This window comes from Lithobates pipiens, unplaced genomic scaffold, assembly GCF_037356315.1.
Source record: "Lithobates pipiens isolate NorthernLeopardFrog02 unplaced genomic scaffold, aLitPip1_a1.2 Scaffold_30, whole genome shotgun sequence".
NCBI lineage: Eukaryota > Metazoa > Chordata > Amphibia > Anura > Ranidae > Lithobates > Lithobates pipiens.
In genome coordinates, this window is record NW_027507791.1 from 44,326,217 (window position 1) to 44,343,419 (window position 17,203).

General features: G+C 49.3%; 1 protein-coding gene and 1 pseudogene across 1 annotated transcript in view; one reads left to right on the top strand and one right to left on the bottom strand.

Annotated features, from left to right (window-relative positions):
- Window positions 1–17,203, top strand: part of CDC42SE1 (CDC42 small effector 1) — a 69,792-nt gene that overhangs the window by 41,179 nt on the left and 11,410 nt on the right. Inside the window, exon 2 of the mRNA XM_077464114.1 lies at window positions 6,735–6,966. Within this exon, the coding sequence (XP_077320240.1) occupies window positions 6,913–6,966 (54 nt within the window). The 5' untranslated portion in view covers window positions 6,735–6,912. The remainder of the gene's footprint in view (window positions 1–6,734; window positions 6,967–17,203) is intronic.
- On the bottom strand, window positions 4,696–4,787 carry LOC143950459 (U2 spliceosomal RNA; annotated as a pseudogene).

Below are 17,203 nucleotides of genomic sequence, written 5' to 3' on the forward strand. Positions count from 1 at the left end.
ACTTAAATGTGACCGCTCCAGGAAGAGTCAATTCCTTAGCCCAGCCCCCTTGGGAAGTCATACCTCTTCTGGGAGTGCCTTAATTACTGTCTATGCTGGCCCAGCTCCTCTGCCCCTCCCCTCGCCTCCATACATAACCTTTTATGGAGCTGCTGGGGGAGGAGTAAAAGGGAAGACTACAGAGTGACCAGCTTTGCATCTGCTGACTTTACATCCAAGATGGCGGCACCCTGCAGCGGTCTCGGAGCAGGTTTCGCCCGGACGCGTTTTCCATTAACGTAAACGCATGATAAAGCATGTTAATACACCTCATCAAGCGTTTTCAATGTGCATTGCAACGTATTGGATGCCATCATGCGTTATAACTTATTTGAACACGTGTTGATGCGTGTCGCGGTGCGTTTATGTGCATTATGATGTGTCGGCGTGCGTTGACACGCATCTTAACGAATGCGTTGTTTTTTGATTTAATGCATTTGTGTTGATTTAAGTGCAGAGATGTGAATCCAGCCATGAACAGGTGGGTAAGGGTTGGGCAGGCAGGGTGCAGCTTTCCCAATGACACAACCGGGTCACCTTTTCATGTGCGTTTGCCGTGCAGCTCGCCGAAAAATGAAGAACTCGCACACGTGTTGCGGTTTTGTTTACCAGCACAATGGTGACCTTGATGTGTTTTTTTTTGTTTTGTTTTTCTGGAAAGAAAAATGGTAAAGAAGGTTGAAAGAATTCAAGGCCCCTCTGGTGTTTCCTGAACCCATTGTGTGGCCGGTGGTGGAAGGACGACCATTCTCCAATTTCCTACACTATGGACAATAAAGCCGGACCCCCAGCTTGGGACAGGACTGGGGGTGGGAGGCTCGGCTGTATACACGCTGAATGTAAAGGGTAACATTGTACCATCACCTAGAAGGTCAGAGCCCTTCTATTACATCAGGGTTCCCCTTTACATCAGAGGTCCCCTTTACATCAGAGGTACCTTGTCACACCAGAGTTCCTCCTTTACATCAGAGGTCGCTCATCACATCAGGGTTCCCCCTTTACCTCAGATGTCCCTCATCACATCAGGGTTCCCCCCTTTACCTCAGATGTCCCTCATCACATCAGGGTTTCCCCCTTTACCTCAGATGTCCCTCATCACATCAGGGTTCCCCCCTTTACCTCAGATGTCCCTCATCACATCAGGGTTCCCCCCTTTACCTCAGATGTCCCTCATCACATCAGGGTTCCCCCCTTTACCTCAGATGTCCCTCATCACATCAGGGTTCCCCCCTTTACATCAGAGGTCCCTAACACATCTGAGTTGCCCCCTTTACCTCAGAGGTCCCTCATCACATCAGGGTTCCCCTTTCACATCAGAGGTCCCTCATCACATCAGGGTTCCCCCCTTTACATCAGAGGTCCCTAACACATCTGGGTTCCCCCTTTACCTCCAGAGGTCCCTCATCACATCATGGTTCCCACTTTAACGTCAGAGGTCCCTCATCACATCAGGGTTCCCCCCTTTACATCAGAGGTCCCTCATCACATCAGGGTTCCCCCCTTTACATCAGAGGTCCCTCATCACATCAGGGTTCCCCACCTTTACATCAGAGGTCCCTCATCACATCAGGGTTCCCCTTTCACATCAGAGGTCCCTCATCACATCAGGGTTCCCCTTTCACATCAGAGGTCCCTCATCACATCAGGGTTCCCCCCTTTACATCAGAGGTCCCTCATCACATCATGGTTCCCCCCTTTACATCAGAGGTCCCTCATCACATCATGGTTCCCCCCTTTACATCAGAGGTCCCTCATCACATCAGGGTTCCCCTTTCACATCAGAGGTCCCTCATCACATCAGGGTTCCCCTTTCACATCAGAGGTCCTTCATCACATCAGGGTTCCCCCCTTTCACATCAGAGGTCCCTCATCACATCATGGTTCCCCCCTTTATATCAGAGGTCCCTCATCACATCAGGGTTCCCCCCTTTCACATCAGAGGTCCCTCATCACATCAGGGTTCCCCCCTTTCACATCAGAGGTCCCTCATCACATCATGGTTCCCCCCTTTATATCAGAGGTCCCTCATCACATCATGGTTCCCCCTTTACATCAGAGGTCCCTCATCACATCAGGGTTCCCCCTTTACATCAGAGGTCCCTCATCACATCAGGGTTCCCCCTTTACATCAGAGGTCCCTCGTCACAGCAAGGTTCCCCCCTTTGCATCAGAGGTCCCTCGTCACATTAGGGTTCCCCGTTTACATCAGAGGTCCCTCGCCACAGCAAGTTTCCCCCCCCCCCACCCTTTACAGCAGAGGTCCCCGATCACATCAGGGTTCTCCCCTTTATATCAGAGGTCCCTCATCCCATCAGGGTTCCCCCCTTTTACATCAGAGGTCCCTCATCACGTCAGTGTCCAACCCCTCCCCCCCTCATTTCAGAGGCCCCCATTACACCAGAGTCCCCTCTTCACATCAGCATTCCCCCTATACATCACAGGTCCCCCATCACAGAGTCCCCCCCCCATCACATCAGAACCCCCCCTCACTACAGATGCCCCCTTCACATTAGAGCCCCCCCTTCACATTAGAGATCTCCCCTTCATATCAGAGGCCACCCTAATGTCTTGGAGAAGGGTGGCACCATACATAAGTCCCTGACGGTGTTCTCCCTGCCTTAGAGCTGAAATACGCTTTCCTGTTGCGTTACAGTAATACGTGCGTGACCGCAATATGTGCTAATCTACGTTACGTGGAATGGTGCGTTACGGTGCCACTCAAATTTGCCCAGTTCAGGCGTGAATAGACCCTTAACATGTGTTAATGTGGAATACAATGTGCGTTAATGCGATGCCTAGGGGCGTAGAAGTGTAAAGGGACCTTTGGGAGGGCTTTGGGTGTTCCTGACCACCTCGGGGGGTTCCCGCTCCTCTGTTGCATCTGCTCATCAATGCCACCTTTTGGGTGGACTGACCCCCATAAATAAACCGGTTCGATGAACGTTCTTCTACTTTTGTAGTTTTTTATTTTTATTGTTGCTTTTATAGTTTTAACGAGATCTGAGAATGGCCGCATAAAAGGATGAATCGCCAACATAAGGTGGTATTATGCTGCGTACATTGACCAATCGAAACCCACTAAACGTGGACCACGCATGTGTCTGCCATCACTGATCTACGGAAAATGCTGGCTGAGGGGATGTCACAGTGATCCTTGGTCTTCGATAGGAACAAGTCGTGCATGTCTCCAGTTTTCCCTAAGATCCGCGGTGGTGCAAAAATACTATAACGAAAAACCCGTAAGTGTACAAAAAAATGTATATGCGAACGCACACAAAAAAAATGCACCCAAGGGTGAGCTTTTGTCCACCCCTCGAAGGAGTAGGACCTGTACCCTGACCCAAGGGGCACAAGGTTCCCGACGGGGACATAGGTTCAACATAGTCTGCTTAGCCAGAAGGCCTGGCAGACCACCGTTCCTCTAGGACAGCCGAAGCCCTCCCTGAATTACTAGGTCAGGGGAGCTCTCCCGAAGAGAGACTCCCCCCAGAGGCAGGAGGGTGAAGGAACCAGAAGGCCACACATCCTCCCCCTAGACATCAGGGTAAGCCCGAGGACTTGAACCCTTTATCCAGTGAAATAACGCACACAAAAGTTGAGTGACAAACAGTGAGGAGAAAAAAAACTAAAAATAAAAAGTGGCCATGCCAAATTGTGCATTGGCCTAGGCCCTGAGGGCTGGTAGACAAAAATTGCCCTTGGCCAGGCCCTAAAAGGCACAGTGCAGAAAACCTTTGGTGACTGTGACCGTGAGTTCTTTTCACACAGTGAGCTTCCCACACCCAAGTGTTAATAAGAGCTCCCTAGGGTTACCACTCCCGGGGCACAGACACCGTGGATCATCTGCCTTTCCAGCCCATGACCAGGCAAGGTAGACCACTCAAACCAGGAGGTAATGAACCATTCCCGGCTTTCTCTGGGGGAACCCACTCCCAGCCCCCTATTACGTTCAGGTGCTCCAGTTACGGGTTCCTGGCGATACTAACCTTCCAGGTCCCCATCACACCAGTGGATTTGCATAGCCACTAGGACAGCCGAAGACCTCCCTGAATACTAGGTCAGGGGAGCTCTCCCCGAAGAGGAACCCCCCCCCCCCCTGAGGCAGGAGGCAGGGGGTGAAGGAACCAGAAGGCCACACATCCTCCACCTAGACGGGGTAAGCCCAAGGACTCATACCCTTCATTCATTGCAAAAAACACACACAAAATTTAAGTGACAAACAGTGAGGAGAAAATAAATAAAAATAAAAAAGTGGCCATGCCAAATTGTGCATTGGCCTAGGCCCTGAGGGCTGGTAGATAAAAATTGCCCCCCGGCCAGGCCCTAAAAGGCACAGTGCAGAAAAACCTTTGGTGACTGTGACCGTGAGTTCTTTTCACACAGTGAGCTTCCCACACCCAAGTGTTAATAAGAGCTCCTCTAGGGCTAACACTCCCAGGGGCCACAGACACCGTGGATCATCTGCCTTTCCAGCCCATGGCTAGGCAAGGTAGACCACTCAAACCAGGAGGTAATGAACCCTTCCGGCTTTCTCTGGGGGAACCCACTCCCAGCCCCCTATTACGTTCAGGCGCTCCAGTTTTGGTTCCTGCCGATGCTAACCTTCCAGGTCCCCATCAAACCGGTGGATTTGCATAGCCACCACCCCTACCCCAGGTCAGGTCAGGATAGTGGCACAGCGCCTCCACTGGATCAGTGATGAGAACAGATACTACACTTGATCTTGGCCAGAAAAGCCAAGAAGCAAAGGTCCATTCCGATGTTTAAAAAGAACCTTTCGGTTTTCAGGACATTCCTTATTTTAGACCCAGTGACCTCATCGCAGGGCAGGCCGATGGTGGGAGGGGCTGGCAGGATGCTGTATAAAGCTTTCTTAAAATGTTATTGGTACTCCTCCTCCAGAGTCCTCTGCCCCGATGTAAGCAGTGGGAGGAGTTATGGAAATATCAAAACGCTATAATGGGTGGGGTTCAGATGGGTGTAGAGGCGTGTTCAGTATGGAAGATAATCACACTGGAGGTTATTATTAAGAATGTTAATTGAAATTCACAGGTGGTGAGTAGAGCAACACGTTTCGGGGGTAAGTGCTGCCCCTTTGTCAGGACTTCTCTGTGCAATGCAGGCATATCATGGCTGTTGGGAGAGGCCAGCAGGGGGCTGTATTTAACTTCCTGAAAACAACATCCATACTCTTTTTTTTTTTTTTTTTTTCCCCAGAAGCCCCCAGCCCTGATGCAAGTGGGAGGAGTTATGCAAATATGAAAATGTCTTGATGAGTGGGTGACCGTCTGGAGTGGTGGGTGTTTATTGGCATGCAAACTGCCCACATGTGATGCTGAGCCTCCATGTTTGAAAGAGCTGAAATCCAATAAATGAAGGGAATGCGGGCTGGGGAGGAAAGCACTAGATGATGATGATCAGCCCTGATGCAAGCAGGGGGAGGAGTTATACAAATATCAAAACGTCTTGATGGGTCGGGTTCAGATGGGTGTAGAGGTGTGCTCAGTATGGAAAGTCATCACACTTGAGGTTATTATTATTAAGAATCTTTATTGAAATTCACAGGTGATGAGTAGAGTAACACGTTTCGGGGGTAAGTGCTGCCCCTTTGTCAAGACTTCTCTGTGCAATGCAGGCAGATCCTGGCTGTTGGGAGGGGCCGGCAGGGGGCTCTACATAGCTTCTTGAAAACATAATCAGTAATGCTCTGTAGAGCCCTCAGCCCTGATGCAAGGAGTGGGAGGAGTTATGGAAATATCAAAACACCTTGATGGGTCAGGTTCAGATGGGTGTAGAGGTGTGCTCGGTATGGAAAGTCGTCACACTTGAGGTTATTATTATTAAGAGTGTTTATTGAAATTCACAGGGGATGAGTAGCGCAACAGGTTTTGGGGGTAAGTGCTGCCCCTTTGTCAGGACTTCTCTGTGCAATGCAGGCAGATCATGGCTGTTGGGAGGGGCCGGCAGGGGGCTGTACATAGCTTCTTGAAAAGATCATCAGTACTGCTCTCTAGAGCCCTCAGCCCTGATGCAAGCAGGGGGAGGAGTTATGGAAATATCAAAAAACCTTGATGGGTGGGGTTCAGATGGGTGTAGAGGTGTGCTCAGTATGGAAGGTCGTCACACTTTATTATTAGGAATGTCTTTTGAAATTTACAGGGGATTAGTAGAGCAACGTGTTTCAGGGAAGTGCCTCCCCCCTCGTCAGGACTGTAATGGTGGGTGTGGTCAGGACTGATCTGGAACTGGAGGTAAAATACGTCAGAAAGGGGCGGGCCATGGACAGGCAGGCTGGAAAGGGGCGGGGCGGGCCAGGGACAGGCAGGCTGGAAAGGGGCGGGCCAGGGACAGGCAGGCTGGAAAGGGGCGGGCCAGGGACAGGCAGGCTGGAAAGGGGCGGGCCAGGAACAGGCAGGCTGGAAAGGGGCGGGCCAGGGACAGGCAGGATGGAAAGGGGCGGGCCAAGGACAGGCAGGCTTGAAAGGGATGGGTTAGGGGACAGTTAGGCTTGGGAGGAAAGAGCTAGATGTGCTGAAGGTCCTCCAGCCAGGAATAAGGCTCTATTTGACTTGTTGCAGCTTCTAATGCACATTGTGAGAAGCTCACAGTGTGCAGTGAAATCGGAGTAAGCCATTTTTCTGAAGAGAAGGCCAAAGGTTAGATTTAATGTTTTTTTTTATTTTGTTTCATTTCAGGAACATTAAAGGACAGAAGGACGATCGTGCCCTTTCTGAAAACGGATTTGGAATTGGGTCGCCGTCTCATTCAGTGACCCGCATAATTTCCTTGCCGCTTCTACAACCTTCTTTACACCGGAGAGCCTCACGGCTTCGGACTAGCAGAACTGCAACCAAGCTGGCCGTCTCTGACAATATGAGCGACTTCTGGCACAAGCTGGGCTGCTGCGTGGTAGAGAAGCCTCAGCCGGTAAGGCTTAAAACCCTAACTCCAACCCAATTTTTATTTTTTTTACTGGGACAGGAAGCCATAAAAATCGTCCAGTTCTTGGCTGTGTTCACAATTGTTTGATGCAGATCAGCCCCCTGCTGCTGCCTCCCACCTTATGGCTTGCTACAAAGTTACAATGTACAGTCTGAGTGATCACTGGAGGTGAGGAGACTGAGGAAATGCTTCTCCCTGCCTGCAGCAGCTGTTTTTCTCATATTAAGTGCATGTTTACTAAATAATGTGTGTGTCTCCCCTCCCCACGATGATGCCTTCATATGCTTTTCTCTCTAGAAGGACGGCGCCATCTTTGTTCAAGCATCGACTGAGATGCTGGCTCACTGATGACGCAGTCAGGCAAATTCTTGTTGCTTGTGTGATTCTTCTCTGTTTTCTGGGACAGGAAGTCCAAAAAAGTCCAGTTCTTGGCTGTGTTCACAATTGTCTGACACAGATCAGCCCCCTGCTGCTGCAGCAGCAGCAGCATCTCGCCTTGTGACTTGCTACAAAATTACAATGTACAGTCTGAGTGATCACTGTAAGGGTGAGAAGACTGAGGAAATCCTCCCTCCTTACCTGCAGCAGACTGATAAATTCCACAGGCAAAGCCACCGTCTTGAGCTGAAGGGTTGCCCTTTCGTGATAAAGGCCGGAATGTTTTTGAGAAGTGATACTGTTGCTGATATGGTGACATCTCAGGAATGCGTCCCTTCAGGCTTACAAAGTTCCTGACAGGTCCATTTTTAAAATTGCGGCTCTAGAAAACAGCAGCCCCTCCCCTCCCCCACCCTGCCCCTCTGTACTCAAGAGCCTGCGGGGCTGTCGGGAAGAACAAACTTGCCGGAGAGGACTTCAGGGGACAGAATCGAAACGCGCCATGAATTATGAATCGCAGAGAATCTTCTGAAGAGTGAAATTTAAGACATTTTATCAGAGAAATATTTGCAGCTGGGAAATCCAATCAGAAAAAAGAAAAAGTTTCCTCCTCCCGAAATCTATGCTCTGTGTTTTGCTGACTTTTTTCCTTCCCTAGACCCCCCCCCCCTCCCCCACACACATCAACAGGCTAATTATATATTTAAAAATCACCTTTTCCTTTTCATTTGCATACCTTATTTTAGACCAAGTGATGTCATCACCGGGCCTTTGTGCTTCTCTATGCAATGCAGGCAGATCATGGCTGGTGGGAGGGGCCAGGCAGGGTTCTGTACAGAGCTTCCTAAAAACATCCTGCCTTTAGTATTCCTTTAGGGAGCCCTCAGCCCTGATGAAAGTAGTGGGAGGGGTTATGCAAATATCAAAACACCTTGATGGGCGGGGGTTGAGATGGGTGTAGAGGTGCGCCCATCATGGAAGGCTGTCACACTTGAGGTTTTTATTAGGGATGTTCATTGAAATTCACAGGTGATGATTAACGGGTTTCGGGTAAAGTGCCTCCCCCTTTGTCAGGACTTCTCTATGCAATACAGGCAGATCATGGCTGGTGGGAGGGGCCGACAGGGGGCTGTACAGAGCTTCCTGAAAACGTCCTCAGTACTCCTCTCCAGAGCCCACAAACCTGATGTAAGCAGTGGGAGGAGTTATGCAAATGCAAAATACCTTGATGGGTGGGGTTAAGATGGGTGTAGAGGCATGCCTATCATGGAAGGCTGTCACACTTGCGGTTTTTATTAGGGATGTTTATTGAAATTCACAGGTGATGATTAACGGGTTTCAGGGAAAGTTCCTCCCCCTTTGTCAGGACTTCTCCATGCAATGCAGGCAGATCGTGGCTGGTGGGAGGGGCCAGCAGGGGGCTGTACAGAGCTTCCTGAAACATCATAGTGCCCTGCCTCAGTGCTCCTCTCAAAAGCCCTCAGACCTGATGCAAACAAAACAGTGGGAGGGGTTATGCAAATACACACGTTGACGGTGGGTGGAGTTTAGATGGGTGTAGAGGCGTGCTCAGTATGGAAGGTCGTTGCACTTTGAGATTGTTAGGAATGTATATTGAAATCCACAGGTGATGAGTAGAGCAATGCGTTTTGGGGGAAGTGTCTCCCTCTTCGTCAGGACTGTGATGGTGGATGTGGTCAGGACTGACCTGAAACCAGAGGTTGTCGCACTTGAGGGTAATTATTAGGTTTGATTTATTGAAATTCACAGGTGATAAGTAGTGCAATGAGTTTTGGGGGGAGTGCCTCCCCTTTCTCTGCCTCAGAACTCCTCTTAAGACACCTCAGCCCCTTATGTAAGCAGTGGGAGGGGTTATGCAAATATCAAAATGCTTTGATGGGTGTGGTTTGGATCGGTGTAGAGGCGCGCTCAGTATAGAAGGTCATAACACTTGAGGTTATTGTTATAGGAATGTTTATTGAAATTCACAGGTGATGATTAACGGGTTTCGGGTGAAGTGCCTCCCCCTTTGTCAGGACTTCTCTATGCAATACAGGCAGATCATGGCTGGTGGGAGGGGCCGACAGGGGGCTGTACAGAGCTTCCTGAAAACTTCCTCAGTACTCCTCTCCAGAGCCCACAAACCTGATGTAAGCAGTGGGAGGAGTTATGCAAATGCAAAAATACCTTGATGGGTGGGGTTAAGATGGGTGTAGAGGCATGCCTATCATGGAAGGCTGTCACACTTGCGGTTTTTATTAGGGATGTTTATTGAAATTCACAGGTGATGATTAACGGGTTTCAGGGAAAGTTCCTCCCCCTTTGTCAGGACTTCTCCATGCAATGCAGGCAGATCGTGGCTGGTGGGAGGGGCCAGCAGGGGGCTGTACAGAGCTTCCTGAAACATCATAGTGCCCTGCCTCAGTGCTCCTCTCAAAAGCCCTCAGACCTGATGCAAACAAAACAGTGGGAGGGGTTATGCAAATACACACGTTGACGGTGGGTGGAGTTTAGATGGGTGTAGAGGCGTGCTCAGTATGGAAGGTCGTTGCACTTTGAGATTGTTAGGAATGTATATTGAAATCCACAGGTGATGAGTAGAGCAATGCGTTTTGGGGGAAGTGTCTCCCTCTTCGTCAGGACTGTGATGGTGGATGTGGTCAGGACTGACCTGAAACCAGAGGTTGTCGCACTTGAGGGTAATTATTAGGTTTGATTTATTGAAATTCACAGGTGATAAGTAGTGCAATGAGTTTTGGGGGGAGTGCCTCCCCTTTCTCTGCCTCAGAACTCCTCTTAAGACACCTCAGCCCCTTATGTAAGCAGTGGGAGGGGTTATGCAAATATCAAAATGCTTTGATGGGTGTGGTTTGGATCGGTGTAGAGGCGCGCTCAGTATAGAAGGTCATAACACTTGAGGTTATTGTTATAGGAATGTTTATTGAAATTCACAGGTGATGATTAACGGGTTTCGGGTGAAGTGCCTCCCCCTTTGTCAGGACTTCTCTATGCAATACAGGCAGATCATGGCTGGTGGGAGGGCCGACAGGGGGCTGTACAGAGCTTCCTGAAAACTTCCTCAGTACTCCTCTCCAGAGCCCACAAACCTGATGTAAGCAGTGGGAGGAGTTATGCAAATGCAAAAATACCTTGATGGGTGGGGTTAAGATGGGTGTAGAGGCATGCCTATCATGGAAGGCTGTCACACTTGCGGTTTTTATTAGGGATGTTTATTGAAATTCACAGGTGATGATTAACGGGTTTCAGGGAAAGTTCCTCCCCCTTTGTCAGGACTTCTCCATGCAATGCAGGCAGATCGTGGCTGGTGGGAGGGGCCAGCAGGGGGCTGTACAGAGCTTCCTGAAACATCATAGTGCCCTGCCTCAGTGCTCCTCTCAAAAGCCCTCAGACCTGATGCAAACAAAACAGTGGGAGGGGTTATGCAAATACACACGTTGACGGTGAGTGGAGTTTAGATGAGTGTAGAGGCGTGCTCAGTATGGAAGGTCGTTGCACTTTGAGATTGTTAGGAATGTATATTGAAATCCACAGGTGATGAGTAGAGCAATGCGTTTCGGGGGAAGTGTCTCCCTCTTCGTCAGGACTGTGATGGTGGATGTGGTCAGGACTGACCTGAAACCAGAGGTTGTCGCACTTGAGGGTAATTATTAGGTTTGATTATTGAAATTCACAGGTGATAAGTAGTGCAATGCGTTTTGGGGGGAGTGCCTCCCCTTTCTCTGCCTCAGAACTCCTCTTAAGACACCTCAGCCCTGATGTAAGCAGTGGGAGGGGTTATGCAAATATCAAAATGCTTTGATGGGTGTGGTTTGGATCGGTGTAGAGGCGCGCTCAGTATAGAAGGTCATAACACTTGAGGTTATTGTTATAGGAATGTTTATTGAAATTCACAGTTCAGAGGTGACGATTAACGGGTTTCAGGGAAAGTGCCTCCCTCTTTGTCAGGTCTTCTCTATGAAATACAGGCAGCTCATGACTGGTGGGAGGGGCTGGCAGGGGGCTGTACATGGGTTCCTGAAAACATCACAGCACCCTGCCTAAGTACTCCCCTCAGGAACTGCCACCCCTTTCCTTGCCTCAGTGCTCCTCTCGAGCCCTCAACCCTGATGCAAACAGTGGAAGGAGTTACGCAAACACAAAAAACACCTTGTTGGATGGGGTTCAGATGAGTGTAGAGGTGCGCTCAGTATGGAAGGTCGTAACACTTGAGGTTATTAGGAATGTTTATTGAAATTCACAGGTGATGAGTAGAGCAACGTGTTTCGGGGGCAGTGCTTCCCCCTTCATCAGGACTGTAATGGTGGGTGTGGTCAGCACTGACCTTGAATGGGACGTTATTATGCTTGAGGTTATTATTAAGAATGTTTATTGAAATCCGCAGGCGATAAGTAGAGCAACGTGTTTTGGGGGAACTGCCACCCCTTTCCTTGCCTCAGTGCTCCTCTCGAGCCCTCAACCCTGATGCAAACAGTGGAAGGAGTTACGCAAACACAAAAAACGCCTTGTTGGACGGGGTTCAGATGAGTGTAGAGGTGCGCTCAGTATGGAAGGTCGTCACACTTGAGGTTATTAGGAATGTTTATTGAAATTCACAGGTGATGAGTAGAGCAACGTGTTTCGGGGGAAGTGCTTCCCCCTTCATCAGGACTGTGATGGTGGGTGTGGTCAGCACTGACCTTGAATGGGACGTTATTATGCTTGAGGTTATTATTAAGAATGTTTATTGAAATCCGCAGGCGATAAGTAGAGCAACGCGTTTTGGGGGAACTGCCACCCCTTTCCTTGCCTCAGTGCTCCTCTCGAGCCCTCAACCCTGATGCAAACAGTGGAAGGAGTTACGCAAACACAAAAAACGCCTTGTTGGACGGGGTTCAGATGAGTGTAGAGGTGCGCTCAGTATGGAAGGTCGTCACACTTGAGGTTATTAGGAATGTTTATTGAAATTCACAGGTGATGAGTAGAGCAACGTGTTTCGGGGGAAGTGCTTCCCCCTTCATCAGGACTGTGATGGTGGGTGTGGTCAGCACTGACCTGGAACGGGACGTTATCACGCTTGAGGTTATTGGGAATGTTTATTGAAATTCGCAGGCGATAAGTAGAGCAACGCGTTTTGGGGGAACTGCCACCCCTTTCCTTGCCTCAGTGCTCCTCTCGAGCCCTCAACCCTGATGCAAACAGTGGAAGGAGTTACGCAAACACAAAAAACGCCTTGTTGGACGGGGTTCAGATGAGTGTAGAGGTGCGCTCAGTATGGAAGGTCGTCACACTTGAGGTTATTAGGAATGTTTATTGAAATTCACAGGTGATGAGTAGAGCAACGTGTTTCGGGGGCAGTGCTTCCCCCTTCATCAGGACTGTAATGGTGGGTGTGGTCAGCACTGACCTTGAATGGGACGTTATTATGCTTGAGGTTATTATTAAGAATGTTTATTGAAATCCGCAGGCGATAAGTAGAGCAACATGTTTTGGGGAACTGCCACCCCTTTCCTTGCCTCAGTGCTCCTCTCGAGCCCTCAACCCTGATGCAAACAGTGGAAGGAGTTACGCAAACACAAAAAACGCCTTGTTGGACGGGGTTCAGATGAGTGTAGAGGTGCGCTCAGTATGGAAGGTCGTCACACTTGAGGTTATTAGGAATGTTTATTGAAATTCACAGGTGATGAGTAGAGCAACGTGTTTCGGGGGAAGTGCTTCCCCCTTCATCAGGACTGTGATGGTGGGTGTGGTCAGCACTGACCTGGAACGGGACGTTATCACGCTTGAGGTTATTGGGAATGTTTATTGAAATTCGCAGGCGATAAGTAGAGCAACGCGTTTTGGGGGAACTGCCACCCCTTTCCTTGCCTCAGTGCTCCTCTCGAGCCCTCAACCCTGATGCAAACAGTGGAAGGAGTTACGCAAACACAAAAAACGCCTTGTTGGACGGGGTTCAGATGAGTGTAGAGGTGCGCTCAGTATGGAAGGTCGTCACACTTGAGGTTATTAGGAATGTTTATTGAAATTCACAGGTGATGAGTAGAGCAACGTGTTTCGGGGGAAGTGCTTCCCCCTTCATCAGGACTGTGATGGTGGGTGTGGTCAGCACTGACCTGGAACGGGACGTTATCACGCTTGAGGTTATTGGGAATGTTTATTGAAATTCGCAGGCGATAAGTAGAGCAACGCGTTTTGGGGGAACTGCCACCCCTTTCCTTGCCTCAGTGCTCCTCTCGAGCCCTCAACCCTGATGCAAACAGTGGAAGGAGTTACGCAAACACAAAAAACGCCTTGTTGGACGGGGTTCAGATGAGTGTAGAGGTGCGCTCAGTATGGAAGGTCGTCACACTTGAGGTTATTAGGAATGTTTATTGAAATTCACAGGTGATGAGTAGAGCAACGTGTTTCGGGGGCAGTGCTTCCCCCTTCATCAGGACTGTAATGGTGGGTGTGGTCAGCACTGACCTTGAATGGGACGTTATTATGCTTGAGGTTATTATTAAGAATGTTTATTGAAATCCGCAGGCGATAAGTAGAGCAACGTGTTTTGGGGGAACTGCCACCCCTTTCCTTGCCTCAGTGCTCCTCTCGAGCCCTCAACCCTGATGCAAACAGTGGAAGGAGTTACGCAAACACAAAAAACGCCTTGTTGGACGGGGTTCAGATGAGTGTAGAGGTGCGCTCAGTATGGAAGGTCGTCACACTTGAGGTTATTAGGAATGTTTATTGAAATTTGCAGGTGATGAGTAGAGCAACGTGTTTCGGGGGAAGTGCCCCACCCTTCATCAGGACTGTGATGGTGGGTGTGGTCAGCACTGACCTGGAACGGGACGTTATCACGCTTGAGATTATTGGGAATGTTTATTGAAATTCGCAGGTGATGAGTAGAGCAACGTGTTTCGGGGGGAAGTGCTTCCCCTTTCACCAGGACCTGGGGCCGGAGGTAAAATTCGTCACAATCCCTTTTAGGTGCTGTCAAGGTGGAAAATCAGCATGTGGGTAGGGGGGTCAGTCTGGAGCAGTGGGTGTACCTAGTATTTGCATGCAGACCGCCCACATTTGATGCTGAGGCTCCATGATCGACAGAACCGAAATCCAGTAAAAGGGGCGGGGCCAGGGACAATCATGCTTCAGGGTCTTCCAGCCAGAAAATGAGGCGGGGCTCTGACTTGCTGCGTCTTCTAATGCACATTGTGAGAAGCTCACAGTGTGCAGTGAAATCAGAGGAAGTCTTCTTTAAATTGTTCCTTTTTCAGGCTGTACTGACCGCTGGCAGACCTCAGAGGTCAGGTGTAATTTGTGTAGTCACTCCTGTTGCCCATTACATTAACCCGCCGGCTCTGCCAGTTTAATCATTCACATGTTGCTCATTTTTAAAGGAATGTTGGGGCCCCCCTCGTTCCCACCGGGATGTTTGGCATTTTTTTCTCCTGCTGTGAAAATAGTCGGACTTTAACCAATGCCAGCAGGTCTGACTAATTGCTTTTTTTTTTTTTTTTCAAAGAATCGCTTCAATTTAAATCTCTGAGCAGTCATTATTTTTTTCTTTATAAACACAGTGGCAGCCATGGCAACAGTACACAGGACTCCCAATGTTCTCATCCCCCTTCTCCTGTAGTGGGTTAAAAACCCCATCTCCAGCCAAAATGAATTCTGCTTTGGAAAGGGTAGAGAAAAGAGGTAGAAACAAGTCATTGAACGTTTTATATACGAAAGCCAACGCGTTTCGGAAGGAGGGCGTCTTGGCTCCCCGAAACGCGTCGGGCTCCTTGCAAGGTGAGAAGCTGCTGCAGAAGTGGCCCGATCAGTGTCAAACATTGTGAAAACACACAAGCACCAGGTTTTGCCTGACTGCTTCATCGCCGAGCTGGCATCTCGGTCCAGGAGTCCGTATACATGATGGCCCCACCTGACCAAAGTGGGCCAAGTTTTGTTCCCCCCGAAATGCATTGGGTGCCTGGTATGGCCTTCCACCTGACTTTATATTGAAATTAATTTGCTTCTGGGCTATTAACTCTTGGTGTGCTGTTTTCAATTTCAGATCTATTTGTTTTACAAACCAAGGAAACTGTGCGGATCTTCCTGCTGCAGGCAGGAGGAGGCATTTCCTCAGTCTCCCCTCCTCCTCCAGTGAAGACGGCACATTGTAACTTTGTAGCAGGTCACATGGTGAGAAGCTGCAATAGGAGCTGACTTTGCCTAAGCTGAGATGATGTCATCGGTCTGCTGCAGGCAGCATTTTCTCAGTCTCCCCCCCCCCCCCCAGTGATCACTCAAGACTGCACATTGTAACTTTGTAGCAAGTCACATGGTGAGAAGCTGCAGTAGGAGCTGACTCTGCCTAAGCTGAGATGATGTCATCAGTCTGACCCCGCCTGATGAAAGTTTTGGCTCCCTGAAACGTGTCGTTTTCCTAGTATAGTATGGAGGTCTTCCAACTGACTTAATGTTGGAATAAATTTCTATCTGCATTATTAACTCTTAGGATGGTGTTTCAATTTTAGATCTATTTATTTGTTTTACAAACCAAGGAAACTGCAGGGATCTTCCTGCTGCGGGCACGAGGAGGCATTTCCTCAGTCTCCCCTCCCCCCCCCCCCCCCCCAGTGATCACTCAAGACTGCACACTGTAACGTCGTAGCAAGTCACATGGTGAGAAGGTTGATGCAGGGGCTGGCTTTGCCTAGGCTGAGATGATGTCATCAGTCTGCTGCAGGCAGGAGGAAGCATTTCCTCAGTCTCCCCTCACCCAGGATCACTCAAGACTGCACATTGTAAGGTTTTAGCAAGTCACATGGTGAGAAGGTTGACGCAGGGGCTGGCTTTGCCTAGGCTGAGATGATGTCATCAGTCTGCTGCGGGCAGGAGGAAGCATTTCCTCAGTCTCCCCTCACCCAGGATCACTCAAGACTACACACTGTAACGTCGTAGCAAGTCGCATGGTGAGAAGGTGAAGCAGGGGCTGGCTTTGCCTAGGCTGAGATGATGTCATCAGTCTGCTGCAGGCAAGAGGAAGCATTTCCTCAGTCTCCCCTCCACCCAGTGATCACTCAAGACTACACACTGTAACATCATAGCAAGTCGCATGGTGAGAAGGTGAAGCCGGGGCTGGCTTCGCCTAGGCTGAGATGATGTCATCAGTCTGCTGCAGGCAGGAGGAAGCATTTCCTCAGTCTCCTGTGATCACATGAAAAAAATATAACCGATGACAGGTCCACTTCCCGGCATCCCATTGAAATTCAGATGAGGCTTATTGGTGGAATGCCGGGGCCCCCCGGCGGCTGGTGAGATGGCAGCGGAGGCGGAGCGTGGGGGTCGTTGATTGATGTGCAGTGAAATCAGCATTACCTATAAGTTAATTATAGTTTCATTATCCCCCATAGGGAGGGGTGGGGGAGGTGCACAGAGAGGTCAGGCAGAGTTCAGTCCATCAGTGAACTCTTGTGAAAGGCGCGAGATAAACTGCCCCGAGATGTCCAGACCATCGTTTTTGGTTCTTCCAAGAAAACTGAAATTTATTTCTAGTAAAATGACCCCCAGAAAAAAAAAAAATAACACCCGCCTCACCAGAAATATCTGACCGGCCATTGGCTATTTGCCCGTTTTCCGACCAGTATTTTCTGTTTGCATACATTTTTTTTTTTTTTTGCCAGTATTAAAAATACATTTCATCTAAATCCGGCCAGTCCAGACCACAGGAATATTTTACGTAAAAAGGAAAAAAAAAAAAAAAACTCCCTCATGTGAAATAAAGCCTAGATGGAAGATCGCATGGTCTCTACCGGGAGCATTGTGGGTGTTGTTATTTATAGGGCCCAAAACCCCAAAATGCGTTGGCTTCCTCTCA